Source organism: Danio aesculapii, chromosome 8 (genome assembly GCF_903798145.1).
Source record: "Danio aesculapii chromosome 8, fDanAes4.1, whole genome shotgun sequence".
Classification (NCBI taxonomy): Eukaryota; Metazoa; Chordata; class Actinopteri; order Cypriniformes; family Danionidae; genus Danio; species Danio aesculapii.
The window spans coordinates 30,344,475-30,361,310 of record NC_079442.1 but is presented as its reverse complement, the minus strand read 5'-3'; the positions used below and the strand labels follow the sequence as shown (position 1 = coordinate 30,361,310).

The window sequence follows — 16,836 nt, the reverse complement described above, 5'->3', positions numbered from 1 at the left end:
CAACTTTAATGTAAAATTGTTTGGTATGTTCATCTTTGGCAAACGGCTCTCAATGATATTTGGTTTTTGGCCTGGCAAATGAAAAAGTTTGGGCACCCCTGATTTAGAGTGTCACCTTTAATGCTTCAAATGCCTTCTGTTACAAATAATTAAATGAGTGAATTCATCTATTGTCTTTTAGCAAAACATATATGTATCTAAAAATGAAATAACTTACTTATTCTGATCTGTACTTAATGAAATAGATAAAAGAAGAATTAGGTGAAAAAGATACTTATTCTGACCTGTACTTACTCAAAGTTATTACTAAACTTGTTTTAAAAGTTCAAAGGTGATATTTTCATTGATTTATCTGTTATTTGGTATTTCTTATTTACATATTGAATTCTCCATATTTGAAAAAAAAAAAAAATAATTGTTCTTGGTCATTTCAATAAAATGATCCAATACAACTTGATCCAATAATGTAACAAACTCTAATTCTTTTCATTGTGTACAATTCATTCATTTATTTTCCTTCGGCTTAGTCCCTTTATTCATCAGAAGTTGCTACAGCGGAGTGAACCACCAACTTATCCAGCATATGTTTTACATAGCAGATGCCCTTCCAGCTGCAACCCAGTACTGGAAAACATCCATACACACTCATTCACACTCACACTATGGCCAATTTTAGTTTATTCAATTCACCTATAGCGCATGTCTTTGGACTGTGGGGGAAACCGGAGCACCCGGAGGAAACCCCACACAGAAATCCCAACTAACCCAGCCGAGACTCGAACAAGCAACCTTCTTGCTGTGAGGCGACAATTCTAACCACTGAGCCACCGTGTCACTCCATTGTGTACAATCTTAGATTAACTATGTATCATTAGAAATCAGATTATTCAATTTAAGTTCCCCAAAAATTCTCGTTCCAGCCCGTAGTGTCACATCCTTGCTCGTTCCTGCTCCACCCAATCATTGCTCTTCCTCACAAACCACTTCCATCCAATCCCGTGAATTCTAATTACCTGCACCTGTTCCCCCTCATCAAAGTACACTGTAAAAGCTCACCTTATCTTTTCAGTCATCGGCCGGTATTGAAGTCAGATAGTTGTCCTCATCTTCGCTCCTTTGTCTTCTCCTCTTCTTCCATGGATGTTCCTTATGAGTCTTCGAATCCTTAACACTGATCAAGGGAAGTGCTTACACTTATATAGTGTTTACTAGAATATCTGCCATTAGCTTGATGAACTGTGTGTCTGTATACTCACTTGCTGATGTTTTTACGAACGAACTGTATGTGAGATCGCTCACATCAGATGTTTACATTACCATGCTGTAAAAGAAGATCGCTAACAGCATTAACACCACTCCCTTGCTTCCTCACTTTGATTAAGTGACTTTGTTTTGAATAAAACTGATAAACGATAACCTTCCTTACCACCGTGACATGTAGCAAGGTGGGGATAGGGTGGTTTAAAAGACCTGCCCCCTCATCCCCCAGCAACAAAGTCCAGAATTAGGCCCCTATATGAGCTCATTTGTCTAATTTCTGACAGTATGCCATCATAAATAGTGAAAATAACCAATAGATGAAGGCTTTAAAACAAATTTATTTTTTAACTATTCAAATTTACAAATTCTGACTGAAAAAATGAGCTGGCCAGTTTGTTTCCAGCAGGCACACAACATCATAAGACGTTAATATTATGTTCGATTTAGGTCATGACGTCAGATGGCTAAAAATTAATGTCTAGTCAGCGTCTAAGGACAATGTTATTTTGACGTCCAATAACGACATCAAATTACGTTAATATAGGGTTGATTTTAGGTCGTGTTGGAAAGTGACCAAAACTCAACATCTGATAGATGTCATAGTGGTAACGTCCACGCAACGTCAAGGTGAAGCATGATTAGATGTTGATATTTGGTTGATTTTAGGTTGATTTTTAGATTGGACATTAGACATTGATGTCGGCCATGACGTTGGGGTACAACGTCGATATGACATCATGTTGACATCCTGTGCCTGCAAGGTTATTTACCTACCGGTTAATTTTTTTAAAATGTTTTTTAGTTGGTTTTTAAAAAGTTTTAACAGATTCCGAGCAGTTTTTTTATGATGTATGATAATACATTTGTATTTTAAAAATAAGTATTTTTTTCATACTTTCAAAACTACTCAAAATTCTCAATTTGAAATTCTAATCTCATACCATTATTTATAAAACTTTAATAACTTTTAAATGCACATGAAAACAGTTTAATTGCACATATAAAATAGTATGGTAAGCACTTTGACAAAGTTGTAGGAAATATTTTTATTGCATCAAAAAGTGTGCTTATGATTGCCATACGACAAGCTAATGCAGCAAAGATTAATGCTTAAAATGTCAATAAAATGCAGTATATGAACCTCAAAATGTATTTAAAATTAAGGAGAATAACTGCGAAACTTCACTTTTTGAGAAAAAGAACCACCCCATTCAATAGGCTGGCTACAGGCCAGCATTGACATTAACAACGGTTCCTAACATGCTTTGTTTGAAACTGGATGTGAAGCTAAAATTACACTTAATTTAAACATTCATTCATTCATTTATGTAAACTACAACTATAAAGTATACTGTTTGATTTTGTTGTTGTTGTTGTTGTTGTTGTTGGTAAGATTGAAAGTTTGGGCTTGGAACACTGGTAAAATGCTAAAATATATTTATAAGAACAGCTATGAAATTAAAAATGATTTAAATTAAAATACATATCAAAAAAGTTTTCATATGATAAAAACAAATAAATATGCTAGCTTTCAAAAAAACCAACCCAAAGTAGAAGAAACACAAGATATGTTCTTAATTTAGTTTGCTATCCTATTTTCATATTGCTTACATCCTTTCTATAGCTTAAATGTACTTCATCTCCAAGACCCTGAGGATGATACACTTCACAATTTTTGATAATGGCCCTCTGGCAGCACATTATCCTTTTAAAATGTTGTGAATGAGGTCTTTTTAAAGCACCAAATGTCACAGCTCTGGCTTGTTTCAAATGATTTTCTAAAGAAATGTTAATGTGGGTCACCGCCCTCATATTATTCACCAAATGTTTGACAACCTGCACAGTATGTTGTTGGCACTGGCTTTTCCACTACCACACCGGGCACACATGCACTATTCTTCACAACCACCTCCACCCAGGAAGTGCAAAGGATATGACATCACAATGAACCAGCTGTTCAGTCCTCAAACCCTCATAATGCACTTCTGTACTCAGCAGTGTGCCGAACCAGCGTTCATCAGGTGTAATGATGTGTTACACTTCAAGTAGGGTGGAGCCCTTTTTCATTTCAATCACAGTTTGCATCTTGTAGACGCTGAAACTAGTGAATGGTTTAAAAAGCGCAAAACAGATTACAGGGTGTGCACATGGTCAAATGTTCCCAAAACCATTAACAAAACATTTAACATGGCCTTTTTAACATAGATAAAGTTCTCTCTTGCGATCTACATTTTTCCCCCATCTTGTCTTTTTCAGAAAATTAGCACCAAGCATCCACATTCAACTCTTAATGGTGAAATTAGTTGAGTCAACTTTGTTTGTCTGAGTTTGTTTGGTGTGAAGTGTGACTGAAGACTGGCACTTTTCCACTATGCATACACTTACGGAAACAAGACAGTGAGTGTTTGCTCTCTGTCCAGGACCAAGAGTGAGCATTATTTTCTTTTCCTTTTTGGAAAATGCAAGAAAATGTATAAAAGTTAATACAGCTTGGTGTTAAAACATTTTTTGGCACATTACTCTGGTATTTGGCCCACAGTTGCATTACATTCTGTAACATGTCCCCTTTTGTATCTACTTCTCCAGCATGGTAGTGATATTTCATCCAAAGTGAATGGAAATTTGCTGTTAATTCACTCGCACAGGCCATCCAAGATTTGGAAAACTACATCAACATCTAAAAGAATTAAGTTTTATATTTTAAATTAAAAGTGTAATCAATTAAGTAAGAAAGAAAACTTATTCATTTAGGGTTTAATTTTAGGTAGTTGGGTTTAAGTGCTTTTTCTGAGAAACATTTGAGGTTTTTAGCTGAAAATGTGGTCTATGGTGATTCATAAAATGTAAATGAATGCTTACGTCTATACAGACGAAACTAGATTGATACCCATGATGACTCCTGACAATTCAATGAAAGGAAATGACGGGTCTGGGGAAGAAACGGAACATTATTTACATTACAGATTACTTCTCAATGCACTTTACATAAGACACAACAAAGAAACAATAAACTGAAATGCAAAAACGTTACAAGCGAAATTGCAGCATAAAACAAATAATCAAGTAAAAGCAAACATGAAATAAAGTACTATAGGATGAGAGTCTTTATCACCCCTGAAATGAAGCTGTGTCTTAGGATAACTGAAAAAAAAAAACACTTGAAGAGGATTGCTAGTTTTGACGTTGTGTGCAAGGTGTTAGGGGTTCAGCCAGATACTGAGAAGCCTTATGTTAACATTAGAAATTTATAATCTGACAGTCAGTCAGTACAAAGCACCAAGAACTGAATCTTGTGTTAAACCAGAACAATCTCAATTCTGCAACCATCCATTAAAAACCATAAATTGACTCTGATTTATAAAATAGCACCTGAAGCAGTCAAGAACAATCGCCGATGAATAGTTTTAAGGTGATTAAGTAATGTATAAGTTTGATACACAACACAACACATGCATTGTCCTTCTCCTTTACAAACAAATAGCATCTCACATATCAGTTTGTTCTTGTGCATGTGCCATTTTATGAGACAGGAAGCACATGCTTCAGTCAGGAACAATTCTAAAAAAATGTATCTCTTTGTAAAAGAAATGCATCGTCAACATCATATGGTAAAAATGTCTTCAATTTATAAATATGGCCAGTTTGAAGGAGGAACTAAAAAACAAACTAAAAAAATAGGTCTATAGCTATAAACACTCAATGGTCATTAGTTTTCAGGCAAGAACACTAAACAGAGAGAAGGAGCTATATTTTTTATTTATCCTTTTAGTTTTAAAGAAGCCTTAGTAAAGTACAGTATATGATCAAAATAGTTCAATAATGTGCTGTGAGTTTAGGCTATGGAACGGTTTATAAACATGGAACAAAATTTCATTCTGTGTAGCTACTATAATTGATATACAGTAAGAGGGAAGACATGGGTTACATGCTTTTTTTATTTTGGCCATTAAAAATTGAGCTGCTACAGTTGGAAAAAAAACTGCAGATAAAAAGCACATTGAAACAAAATCAACATACTGAATTAGGCATCAGAGGTGCTGCTGATCAGAGGAAAAGGGAGACAAAGTTCATAGGTCAGACAGGGGCTTGTAGGGACCCACAGTGAAGTTTTAAAAGCCTGGAAGATGATTTCTCCTGAAGGGGCCCACACAGTGAAGTTTTAAGAGCCTTAAAAAAAGAACTAAGTGATGTAAACAGCTATACACACACACACGCACACACACACATACACACACACAACTTTCTTAGAATGTTGGATAGAAAAAAACTTTTTTAAACAGACCTATAATTATTAAAAATAGTAGGGTCAGTGTAAGTACTTTCAGGAGACAGACAGAACCACAGCATTTTTGAAACAGGAATTGAATATAGCCAATAGTCACCATAATCATTTTAACAGTTATGATAGAAATTAAACACATTTGTTAGATTTTTACAAAGCTTTTTTTTTTCAGTCTCCTATGACCCAAAAAACAGGCTATACTGTATTCCCCAGCCCACAAACACAAAATTCAAGCAAACTACCCAGAATTGTTGTTTTAGTCAACAACATCTTTAACACACTTTAGATATGTCTGCTTTGGTTATTCATTTAGTGGACCTTTTTTTAAAGTTATACCGACATACTGAAGCCAAATACAAATCTTTTTTTAAACGTAAAATCCGCTTTTGATATAGATTAGATCATTTGACCACAAGGGTAATTTACTTTGGGTTGTGTTATAGAGAATAAAGAAACTTAAACAGGTGAAGTGTAAGAGTAAGAGTAAAAGGTGACAGAATTTTCAGTTTTGGGTGAACTATCTTTTTAACATGCTGTACTCTACAAAAAGTCCTTAAAAACAGGACATGATTTTTCACTATTGTTTTATTTTATTTTTTTTTTACGTGTATTCATAATTAGGAATTAACTAGCAGATCAAAAATCTAGTACAAACATATAATAAGGTGTATCTTAAATGAATAGTTATTAAAGAAAAAATGCAACTTGCTCCTCTCATTGGCTAGCTCATCAGTAGTTTCCTCTTCTTGTGAAATATTGGTAAAATACGTACCTTGTTTTAAAAACCTTTTGACTCAAAAAGTTTTCATAAGTTGCCAAGTGATGTTTAAATAGTTACAGTTGTTGCTAGTTGTTTCATAAAAAAAGGTTCCTAGGAGTAGTCTGAAAAGTTGTTACATTTAGTTACATTTGTTGCTAGTTGCTTTTTGGAGAGAAAAATAGGTTCAAAGGGGTTAATAAGGTCGTCTGAAAAGTTGCTAAATCTAGCAACAAAATTGCTAAATTGGCAAAACTGGACCTGCTTGAGAATTTAGGTGAAATAACTCCCTCTAGTGTTTACAGTGTTCGGAGAAAATATACTCCATTTGTTTAGAGGCGGTCTCATTTATAAATCGTTTCATTAAGATGCCATATTATTGAATGGCTGTATACAGGGATTTCAGACTATTTCCGAACTTTGGTAAATGAAGGGTCACAAAAACACATCCCAATAATATGCATGTTTCTGTTCACAGACTAATTACAGGCTTTGCTGGCTGCCACCGAGACGTGAGAGAGAATCAGGCGACCATTTCTCACGAAACACCACTTGGTGACAAATATAAAGATTATAAATAACCAAACACTCGAAGCTTAGGGGTTTCCAAATGAATAACTCATTTTAATGACTTTTTAAAATGCGATGAAAGTGGCAAATATTTTCACAGACACGCTGCGTGCATTAAATAAGTATATTATTAATGTTATTTATTAATGATATTTTATTTTAAATTTAAATTTAGTTTTTAATGTAAGAGATCATATGTTTTAAACATCACATAAATTATGCAATAAAGAGGCGTAGGCTATTTTTCAAAAAATATGAAAATCTCCATGCTGTGGGGAGGCGTCAGCAGTGCGAGCAAGAGCAGCGCGCGACTCATATTTCACACTGAAGCGCGAGAGTCGACCGCCACACACTGGATGTACCTGCTGAAGAAACACCTTTCAAGAGACACAGGGTGGAAAATGGGGCACTTCAGTTCTCAACTTGCAATCTAACAGGGGAATTGTTGCTTGTTGCAGAGTCTGGATCTCTGATATGGCAGTGGACGGTAAGTAATTTATGTTTACTTCATTCATTTCAAAAGAAGAGTCAGTAGTTATGGTTGACTGCAAGCTGAAGATATTACTCGAGCTATCTGCTGTTATTAAATATTATCGAATATTTATTTAGCTTTTATATGAATGTATTTTTAGTATTATAATATTCCAGCATACATTGGCCATTGGTTTTACTCCAAATGTATTTTTTTACCATGATAATAAGACAAATATGCTCTCAAGATAGCATACACAGTGACATTACACTGTATTCACAGTATCGGAATTATTATTGTGTGTGTATGAGGACATGTGTGTGTATCAGGGTAAATACATTTGGGACTTCTTTGTGCACAGTGTAACAGCCTTTTACTATAATCCAGTTCAGATGATTGTAAATTTAATTGTTTGATGATTCTACATTCATAAGTCATTGCTTAAACTTAATCTGTAATAAGCAATACATTTTTGATTTCTTTGTCTCTCCAAGATGAGTGAAAATCAAAACAAGTATGAAGTTTCAGGTCAAGACAATCTGTTTTTGGGAACATTTTGTGTGTGTGTAAATTGAAAGTTGTTGATTTGTTGTCCCAGCTTCATACTGAGGAACTCATATACAAAATTCTACATCCTAACCCAAATCTTTATTTTTTCCCTTCCACCTTGCCATTAAAAATCCATAACACGAAGACACAACTTTAATCCCTTTACTTTTTTTTAGGTGAACCAGTTACCTGCTGTGTGGTTTGTGTCACTACACCACTTTAATGAAGCCTTGCATATTCATTTTGGCATTCATCTGCATGGATAATGAGGCCAAACAGATCTGAAGCGGCAATAGCTCCGCGCTTCTCTCTCCCAGTCTATCTGTAGCTCATTACTCCACACAGATGTTGTGTTTCTCTGCCTTCCCGAAGTTCAAACCCCTCATGCTGTTCTGAGATCTCTGGCACACATGCTTGGCTCTCACATGAGACTGCATCGTTAGTTCAGTCCAGTGGGTGCAGCAGGTGAGAGAAACACCTTGGCCTGGATTTAATTATGTGCTTGTGCTTTAGGGGATGAAGAGCTGTCATGGATGATGGATCTCTGGATATATTATGGATGTAGGGATTTATCTGTGGTTGATTACATCTATCATAGAGTGAAATATTACTTGTATCTAGTATTACTGACATTTTGTAGGATTACATAGACAAACGACCGGACTTGTTTATTTTATTTTTTGATTGATGGATATGGTGAATTGGGCCATAAAATTGAGGTTTTAATGATATGTTTGATACTATCGATGTGAATGGTAATCACTTAAAGGCACTGGGTTGTTTCACAGAAGATTTTTGTGAAAAATGGACCAACACAATTACTGAGCTAAAGTTGGGTGGTTGCAACACAAGCTCAATGTAAAAACGTACCCCCGTATACATTTCTGGAGAGCGTGAATTATGTAGCCAGAGATACGTACTGTATGGCTGCATTTTGTCTTTAAAATGAATGCTACCGACAGTATGATGCTATTGACGGCTTCTGTTTCTTCTCGCGCTACCAGCTGACCACTTACCTCCATGTGGACAGCTTTTTTGCTGTTACCAAATTAAGTTTGCCCAATAACTTGCTGTGCATGTTGGTGGACTTGAGATGCAGACAGGTGTTGACTGCGACGTCGGGGTTCAAGTCCGGTGAAAAACGCTTCCAGAAAGCAGGTAAATAAAAGGCAAAAAATAAAATAAATAAGTAAATAACAGGGTGAGAATGTGGTAAGATCTGAAAATATGGTAATAATCAGGCGGATTGCTTTTGAAAACACTGTCAGTTGGGTTTAAGGAAGATGGTGGGTGGGTTGATCGGTGTGTTTGAAAACACTGTTGGTTGGGTTTTGGGAAGGGGGTTGGTGGGGCTATCGGTCAGTCAGTCAGTCAGTCAGTCAGTCAGTCGACAGCAGCCTCTAGTGGATTTATGTGAGAACAGCAGGCGTGAATGTCACTCGTGTGAGAAATTTGAGATCTGAAATGTGTACACAGCGGCATCTGATGGATTCGCAAAAACAAAAACTGTAAAAAAAATAATAAAAACGTACCTTCTGGAATCTCCAGAAATGTAAATAGGGATACGTATCAATAATAAACCAGGGTTGGTTATAATGTAATCTTAAATTTTAAAAAGCATTTGGGTTTGATTACGTTCAAATTGTAATCTGTGACTGATCATTAATTATGTTTAAAATATCAAGTACAACTAAATATAATAAACAAACCTACAACCATGTTTTAACACTAATATAAATTAGGGTTGGGCAATTAATCAGTTCAGTTTTGATTTTGATTTTGGCTTCCAACGATTATGAAAAAACTTTAATGGAGTTAAAACGATTATTGTGTTATATCCTGCCCCTTTCCAAGAGGGGTCTGGATGCAGATCTGGTGCAGTGCAATCTGAGCTGCATCCAATGCTTTTTAATGGGCTCACCTAACCCCACCCCTAACCCTACCCCTCACAGTGACGTCACTCGCTCCATTTGAGTGCATTGTGTCTGACATTGCATCGCTGAGTGATGCAATTACAGCTTGCATCATAAAGGCTGAATCCAGATACTATTTCCAGCAATTTGTTCCTCTGCAAAGCTCAGTTTCATATGGAAATGAGTAAAGGCATGTACTGTAATGTGACTTTTACCCCTTCGAAGATACTTCGAACTGAGATTTTTCAGGACCACACAAGAAAATTTCCCAGAATACACCAGCCTCAACGGCAGTATAGCTGCACTTGGACGTAAGCAGATCCAGAAATTAGTATTTTTTTGTCATTATTATGAATTTTTACAACAAACAAGCATATGTTTTAATATATTCATAACCACGCTCGTTGTTTTACCGTCGTGCTTTAAAAAAATGCTATAATACTAAATTTCGCTATCTATAATCCATAATAGTAACTCCTGTATAGTAGTCTCACAACATTCTGACACTCGATGACACAGGAGTACCCTGTCAGAAAAGTCTAGTGGCTGGGAATGACCTTTTTGCAGCGTCTGCTATAATGTTAATGTTGTTTTCATGTGTTTACATAGATGAATATGGCCACTGTGTAAATGCGCTGTATAGTTACGATCTTATTGCCACATTATATCGATATGATAACATGATATATGCCTTCAGTGATTTCCTGAAGATAAATACCAAAAAATAACACAACTGGATTAACTACAGCAGTCGCGATCGTCTGATCTCTTATGAAGTAAGAGATCGCGATGACATATGATGACGTGTGCAGGTGCTGTAGTGGTGTCCCATTTTCTATGGGTAAATTTTGAAGCCCTTCCCCTTCACACTTGGTTTTAAGGGCCATAGGGAAGAGGAAGGGGTAGGGGTACAGAATTAGATTGGGCCAAAGAGTGGCTCTTAAAGCTATAGTATACTATATTCCTGTTGCCGACTGTTTTCAATCATTATTAATCAAACAACAAAAGACAAGGACAACATCACTCACTGCTCTTGACTTTTGTAGCTTTAATATGAAACAAATTGAGTTATTTTCTTACAGTGAAGATGCTTAAAGCACAGTTTCTTTCATATTTTTATTCTACTTTATTTTCCTCTTTCCATAATCGTGAGAACTTTTTATTAGTATTGTTTTACTTTGTCCTATTTTGCTTCAGTATTAAGAATCATGTAATGTTGAAGGCGCAATAGCAACCTTACTTGCAGGAAGGAAAAACTATATATCGTTTTAAATATTACCATAATTGAGCAGCCCTAATATAAGTATTCATCCATTAATTATTATCTAAATTGGTTACTACCCTGAACATATAGAGATGCTTTTTGATACAAAAATAATATACTTTTTTATTTATGTCAAGTTTTTTTAATAGTAGTTTTGTTTTTTAAACAGGGTGTCCGCGGGGTCTTAAATATTATTAAGTCTTAATAACATTTTAAAATTTTGTTCAAGCGTTGCCCAAAGTGTTTGACTCCAAAAATGCATAAATATATTTATTTTCCTCCTAATATTAACAACGGCATGCTCGATCTACATGATTGGTTTGGGCCGCATCCAGCCAATCTTCTCTGTCCATGTGATGTCACGTAATTTGCGACAAACACGGGAAGGTGATGTGACGATCTCCACATGTAGCGAAACCATAGAGCGAAACAGACGGCAAAATGGGAAAATGTAAATTTGCGTATTCTAGTTGGAGAAAGTTTAAACAGTGAAAGTTTAAACGAATTTAAACAGTGTCTGAAACCTGTCGCTGAAAAAAAGTAATTTCTTTTTTCAAACTTTGTTTCTTCCAAGCTTATCTGAGTTCTGTTGCATGGTTGTGCTCCATTGATTTAACTACAAATGTTTATTAACAACTGTTTATTAACAATTGTTTATTAAGTTAAATTTTTGATACTGATTAGAACTTGAAGTGGTGATGAGGTCTCAAAATAGTCTGAGAAGGTCTTTAAAAAGTCTTAAAAATGTATTGAAATTACCTTTAGGATTCATGCATATACCCTGTTTAAAGAAATGAATACTTCTATTCAGCAAGGGCACATTAAGTGACAGTAAAGAAAGACATTTATAATGTAATAAAAATGTATTTCAAATAGACGCTGTTCATGCTGAAATAAATGTATCACAGTTTCTGCAAAAATATTATAACATTAGTAATATGAAGAATGTTACTAAATCAGTATTTTAGAATGATTTCTAAAGGATTGTGATACTAATGGTGTAATGCGTGGGCATTGCTAGACCTATTTTAAGGGGGCTGTAGCTACTCAGCCCCCCTAAAACTTTTGGGATTAGCTCATAAACTGTACACTTAATTATCACCTCAGTCCCCTTTAAATTTGAAAACGGCGGCAGAATTCGGCTCCTCTCCGTCTTTTGTTTTTCATTTGATCAGCAAACCACAGTTGTGGACAGCGAGAGAACGAGGTGTGTGTTTATAGATAAATTGTTATAGTATCTGCTTATTTGCAGTTCTTTGATATAGATAACATTGTATCACCTGAATCCCAATGTCACGGAGGAGCACCTCATCAGCACAGCTGTTTCCTGTAACTCTTAACGAACATTTCACTATTTTTATTTCAAAATGAACTACCAATATTAAACACTTTACAGTTCATGTGGCATTAACTATACCATACAGTCTTACACAGAAAGGATTAAACACAGTGACAGAACCACTTACAGAATGTACTCGTTTAAACTGTCACTGAGTCACTGACTGAGTGTTGTCTAGTATTTAAAAAAAAAAAAAACTTCTTATTTATTATTATCAATCAGATCGTGAAATATGTGAATTAGCCTGTAAGTTTAATTGTATATTTATATGTGTGCCATTTAATTAGAAAAGTGGCAGTTTATTTATTTAATACATGGAAACAAAAAATGCACTTGATTATATAAAGTGGTTTTTACTACAGTAAACAGGTTTGTGGAGCCTATTTGGCTTACTCAGAACTCAAATGGCTGTGCCTGTCTATGTAATACAGTGCAATGCAATACTAGTATACAACCCTACAATATTAAACAAACATTTTTTAAGTGTATTACTATTGAATTTTTATTTATAAATGTAATATTAGGCTTATATATATATATATATATATATATATATATATATATATATATATATATATATATATATATATATATATATATATATATATATATATATATATATAATTTATTTATTTTATTTACTTTTTTTTTTTTTACCTTATAAGGAGCTGAGCCTCCTAAAATGAAAATCCTACAGTCGCCTCTGGTGTAATGGCTGCTAAAACTTACTTTTTCCATCAAAGCAATCAGTTAGATTTTTAAATACACTTAAACATAAAACAGTTACTTTAAATTGCATTCAATATAGCTGTTATTACTGCACTTTTCATTAAATCAATGCAGCCTTAGTGAGAATAAGAAGCTTAAAGTAAAACCATTAAAAGCGTACCAACCTGAATCATTTAAACGGTAGGGGAAATGTAATAATCTCAGCAGCCTATAGACTTTTCTTTTCCGCTTTGAGGGTCAAGCTTGAGGTTTTAGGAGGAGAAACTCTTTTTTGATTAAGGGGCACATCTTTTTGTGCTCGAATATAGAAAATAAGAGCAAACATCTGTCCAGTACTAACAGGCCATGACGTGTTTTCACCCTCCAGCCACAGCAGCGCGACATCTCTCTAATGTCTGCTTCAGAGGCTCCGTGATGAAAGCCTGTGTTCATCTGTGACTCCATCCCAAATGCGTTCATACAGGCAGGCATCCCCCATGCACTCTTGATGAGGACGGCCTTTGTAGCCGCCTGTGAGGCTGCAGGGAATGAGAGCAAAAGACGTCCCTTTTATCTCATCCAGGCCTCCACCTTCCAACACACATACAAACTTAGAGCCTTTCCCACTCATAAACACTTGCACACGCACACACACACACACACACACATACACAGATACCAGCACACATGCACAGAGATGACTGATTGTACTCGTTTGTGCCAAGGCTAAGGTAGTGATTAGAAGCGTGAGGTTTTAATGAGCACATACACACACTGTATCTGTCTCTGTCTGTTAATGCACTGGCCTCTCGCAGCTTGTGGGAGAAAATCTGCTTAGGCTGCCCACCGCCTCATTTACAGTCATCAACCAAGCGAAACTGTGCCTTGATGGTCTGCTCTATTGCTTTTAGAAATATGCACATTTTATTTCCACATTCTGACACCTGATTATATATGTATTCACTCTTTTGTTATTTAGTGTTAAAGGGGTGCCCTGTAAAAAAATATATATATATATCTGTAAATTAGCAGTTTTCCGTATTTTGTGATTATTAGTTTTTTCCTGGTTTATTTGTTCTTTTAAATTGAATTATGGGACCTTGATCTGTCTTCCAACAACTTGTAACCTTGACAAGCTCAAAAACTGACTTTTATTAACATTTCTAACAGTGATTTAAAGTGATATATTGTCTGGGTTGGTGTATATTACACTACAAATACCTTGTAATAAGCTGCCAGTACATTTTAGGTTATTTTGCATACTTATTTCTCTGTATATTATTTATTATACACTGTATTGTGGTTTTAAACTACTAAAATGTCAAGAAAAGTCACTTTGACCTTAAACTGTAGAGTTGAATTTTCAACATCAAAAGTCGACAGAGCAAAAATCAAGGTCCAATATAATGCAATTCACAAGTATATGTCTATAATATATATGTACATGTATATAAACCCAAAACACTTGTGAATACAGAAACTGTTAATTAAAAAATATTTTTTCTATTTACACTACCTGACAAAAGTCTTGACGCCTATCCAAGTTTTCGGAACAACAAATAATAACTTGACTTCTAGTTGAATATTTGGTATCAGAAGTGGCTTATATGAAAGGTGAAGGCCTCTAGATTACGTTTATTTTACCGAAATAAAATATGATCATGCCTTGATTTTTAATCATTTAATTAAGACAGTAAGGTCTGACTTTGCTTAGACAAAGTCTTGTCACGTAACAGAAATAAAGTACAGTATAGAATATAAAGTCATGGTGCAGTGGAAAAAGAATTTAATATTGTGTATGACTCATGAGCTTGAATGACGTCTATTCATCTCTGCAATGACTCAAATAACTTATTAATAAAGTCATCTGGAATGGAAAAGAAAGCATTCTTGCAGGACTCCCAGAATTCATCAAGATTCTTTGCATTCATCTTCAATGCCTCCTTCTTCATCTTACCCGAGACATGCTCAATAATGTTCATGTCTGAAGACTGGGCTGGCCAATCCTGAAGCACCTTGATCTTCTTTGCTTTCAGGAACTTTGATGTGGAGGCTGAATTATGTGAAGGAGCGCTTTGCCCTCTCCTGTGGTTTGTAATGTAATGGGCAGCACAAATGTCTTGATACCTCAGGCTGTTGATGTTGCCATCCCCTCTGCAGATCTCTCACACGCCCCCATACTGAATGTAACCCCAAACCATGATTTTTCCTTTATCAAACTTGACTGATTTATGTGAGAATCTTGGGTCCATGCGGGTTCCAATAGGTTTTCTGCAGCATTTGTGATGATTGGAAGTTCAACAGATGATCCATCAGAAAAATCTACCTTCTGCCACTTTTCCAAATGATCAACTAGAAGTCAAGTTATTATTTGCTGCTCTTACAACTGTGATCGATGACAAGACTTTTGTCAGGTATTGTAGTTTACTAAAAGTGAAAATGCTTGCGCTGTTCCAAACTTGGAGCACTTTTATTCTTTTGTTCAGCTTTTGAATTTTAATTTTAAATATGACCGATAAGATGTTAGAATAGTTCCCCTGTTGCAAGACAGTTCATTGTGCTCTTTCATCAGCCTAACAATTTGAGCTCTGTGTAGCTTGATTGGTTGAACACTGCATTATATTAGTGCAACAATGAAGGGTATTGTCACGTCTGGCTTGTAGCAGGTTGAGTGATGAGTAGCAGAATCTAAATGCAGCCAAACAATTAGCTTATTCAAACACTTCAAACCCAAAGAAACCAACAAAGGCAGACATCTCAGGGGTGACTTAAAACAACTGACACCAAGGGCTAACACAAGAGGGTATATATATGAATCAGACAAATGGATAATGAGTAAATTAGATAACAAGGGGGTGGAGACAATAAACAACCGAGGGAACTAACTAAGGAAAGTGGGGAAAGCTAAAGCGACGGGGAGTGAAAGCACAAATAAACACAACGGAAAAACAGAAATAAATAATAGATCAAGACAGGGGCTGTAATAGGTATGATTTTAAGGAATACAAGCACTGCTGAAATGTCCATCTTGAATAAACTTTAAATTGTGTTCCAAAGCCTCTGCCAAATGCATAAAAGTACGTTACGTGTACTAGTAAAAGATAAAATTGTGAGTAAGGGGCCATCTAAGAAAGTACACAGTACTAAGAACTACACATTCCACTAAAACTAACCTGCAATTTGATTGGTACCACCACTCATATGTAATTTTATGATGACAAATGCCACACTAGAGGGTTCATCACTTTGAAATGTAACTATAGGTCATAATAAGCAACACACACAACCGAGTGTTTTTTTAGATGAGGAAATCTTAATACATGATGACAGATGTTTAATTTCTAGATTTAATATTGATATTCACCTTTTAGGAAATATTTTTGGGGACAATTTTGGAACAAACAACAGTGAGGCCCGAAAACAACACTAAAGTATTTTTTTTTTAAATACTAAAAATACAAAAAAAAGTGTTCAACAAAATGACATGAGTGAGTATTTAATATGTACTGGATTTTCTGTAATACAGGTTTTTTTTATTTTCATTTGTTTCCATGGTTACTGATTATGTTGCACACCTGTGGCTGATTTACTTGTTGATAATATCTTATTTTTAGTGCCTTTGTTTCTAATCAGTTTGTCCGTTTTCAACTGTGCTCTGCTTGTTTTTTTCTTGTGGACTTCAGTGTGCTTTGTTTTTGAGTTCTTGTAAATAAATGGGACTG

At 35.2% G+C, this 16,836-nt stretch overlaps 1 protein-coding gene across 1 annotated transcript in view; it reads left to right on the top strand.

The window, feature by feature from the left end:
- Positions 1–7,168: 7,168 nt before the first annotated feature.
- samd10a (sterile alpha motif domain containing 10a) overlaps positions 7,169–16,836 on the top strand; it is a 34,684-nt gene continuing 25,016 nt past the window's right edge. The window contains exon 1 of the mRNA XM_056463685.1: positions 7,169–7,356. Within this exon, the coding sequence (XP_056319660.1) occupies positions 7,344–7,356 (13 nt within the window). The 5' untranslated portion in view covers positions 7,169–7,343. The remainder of the gene's footprint in view (positions 7,357–16,836) is intronic.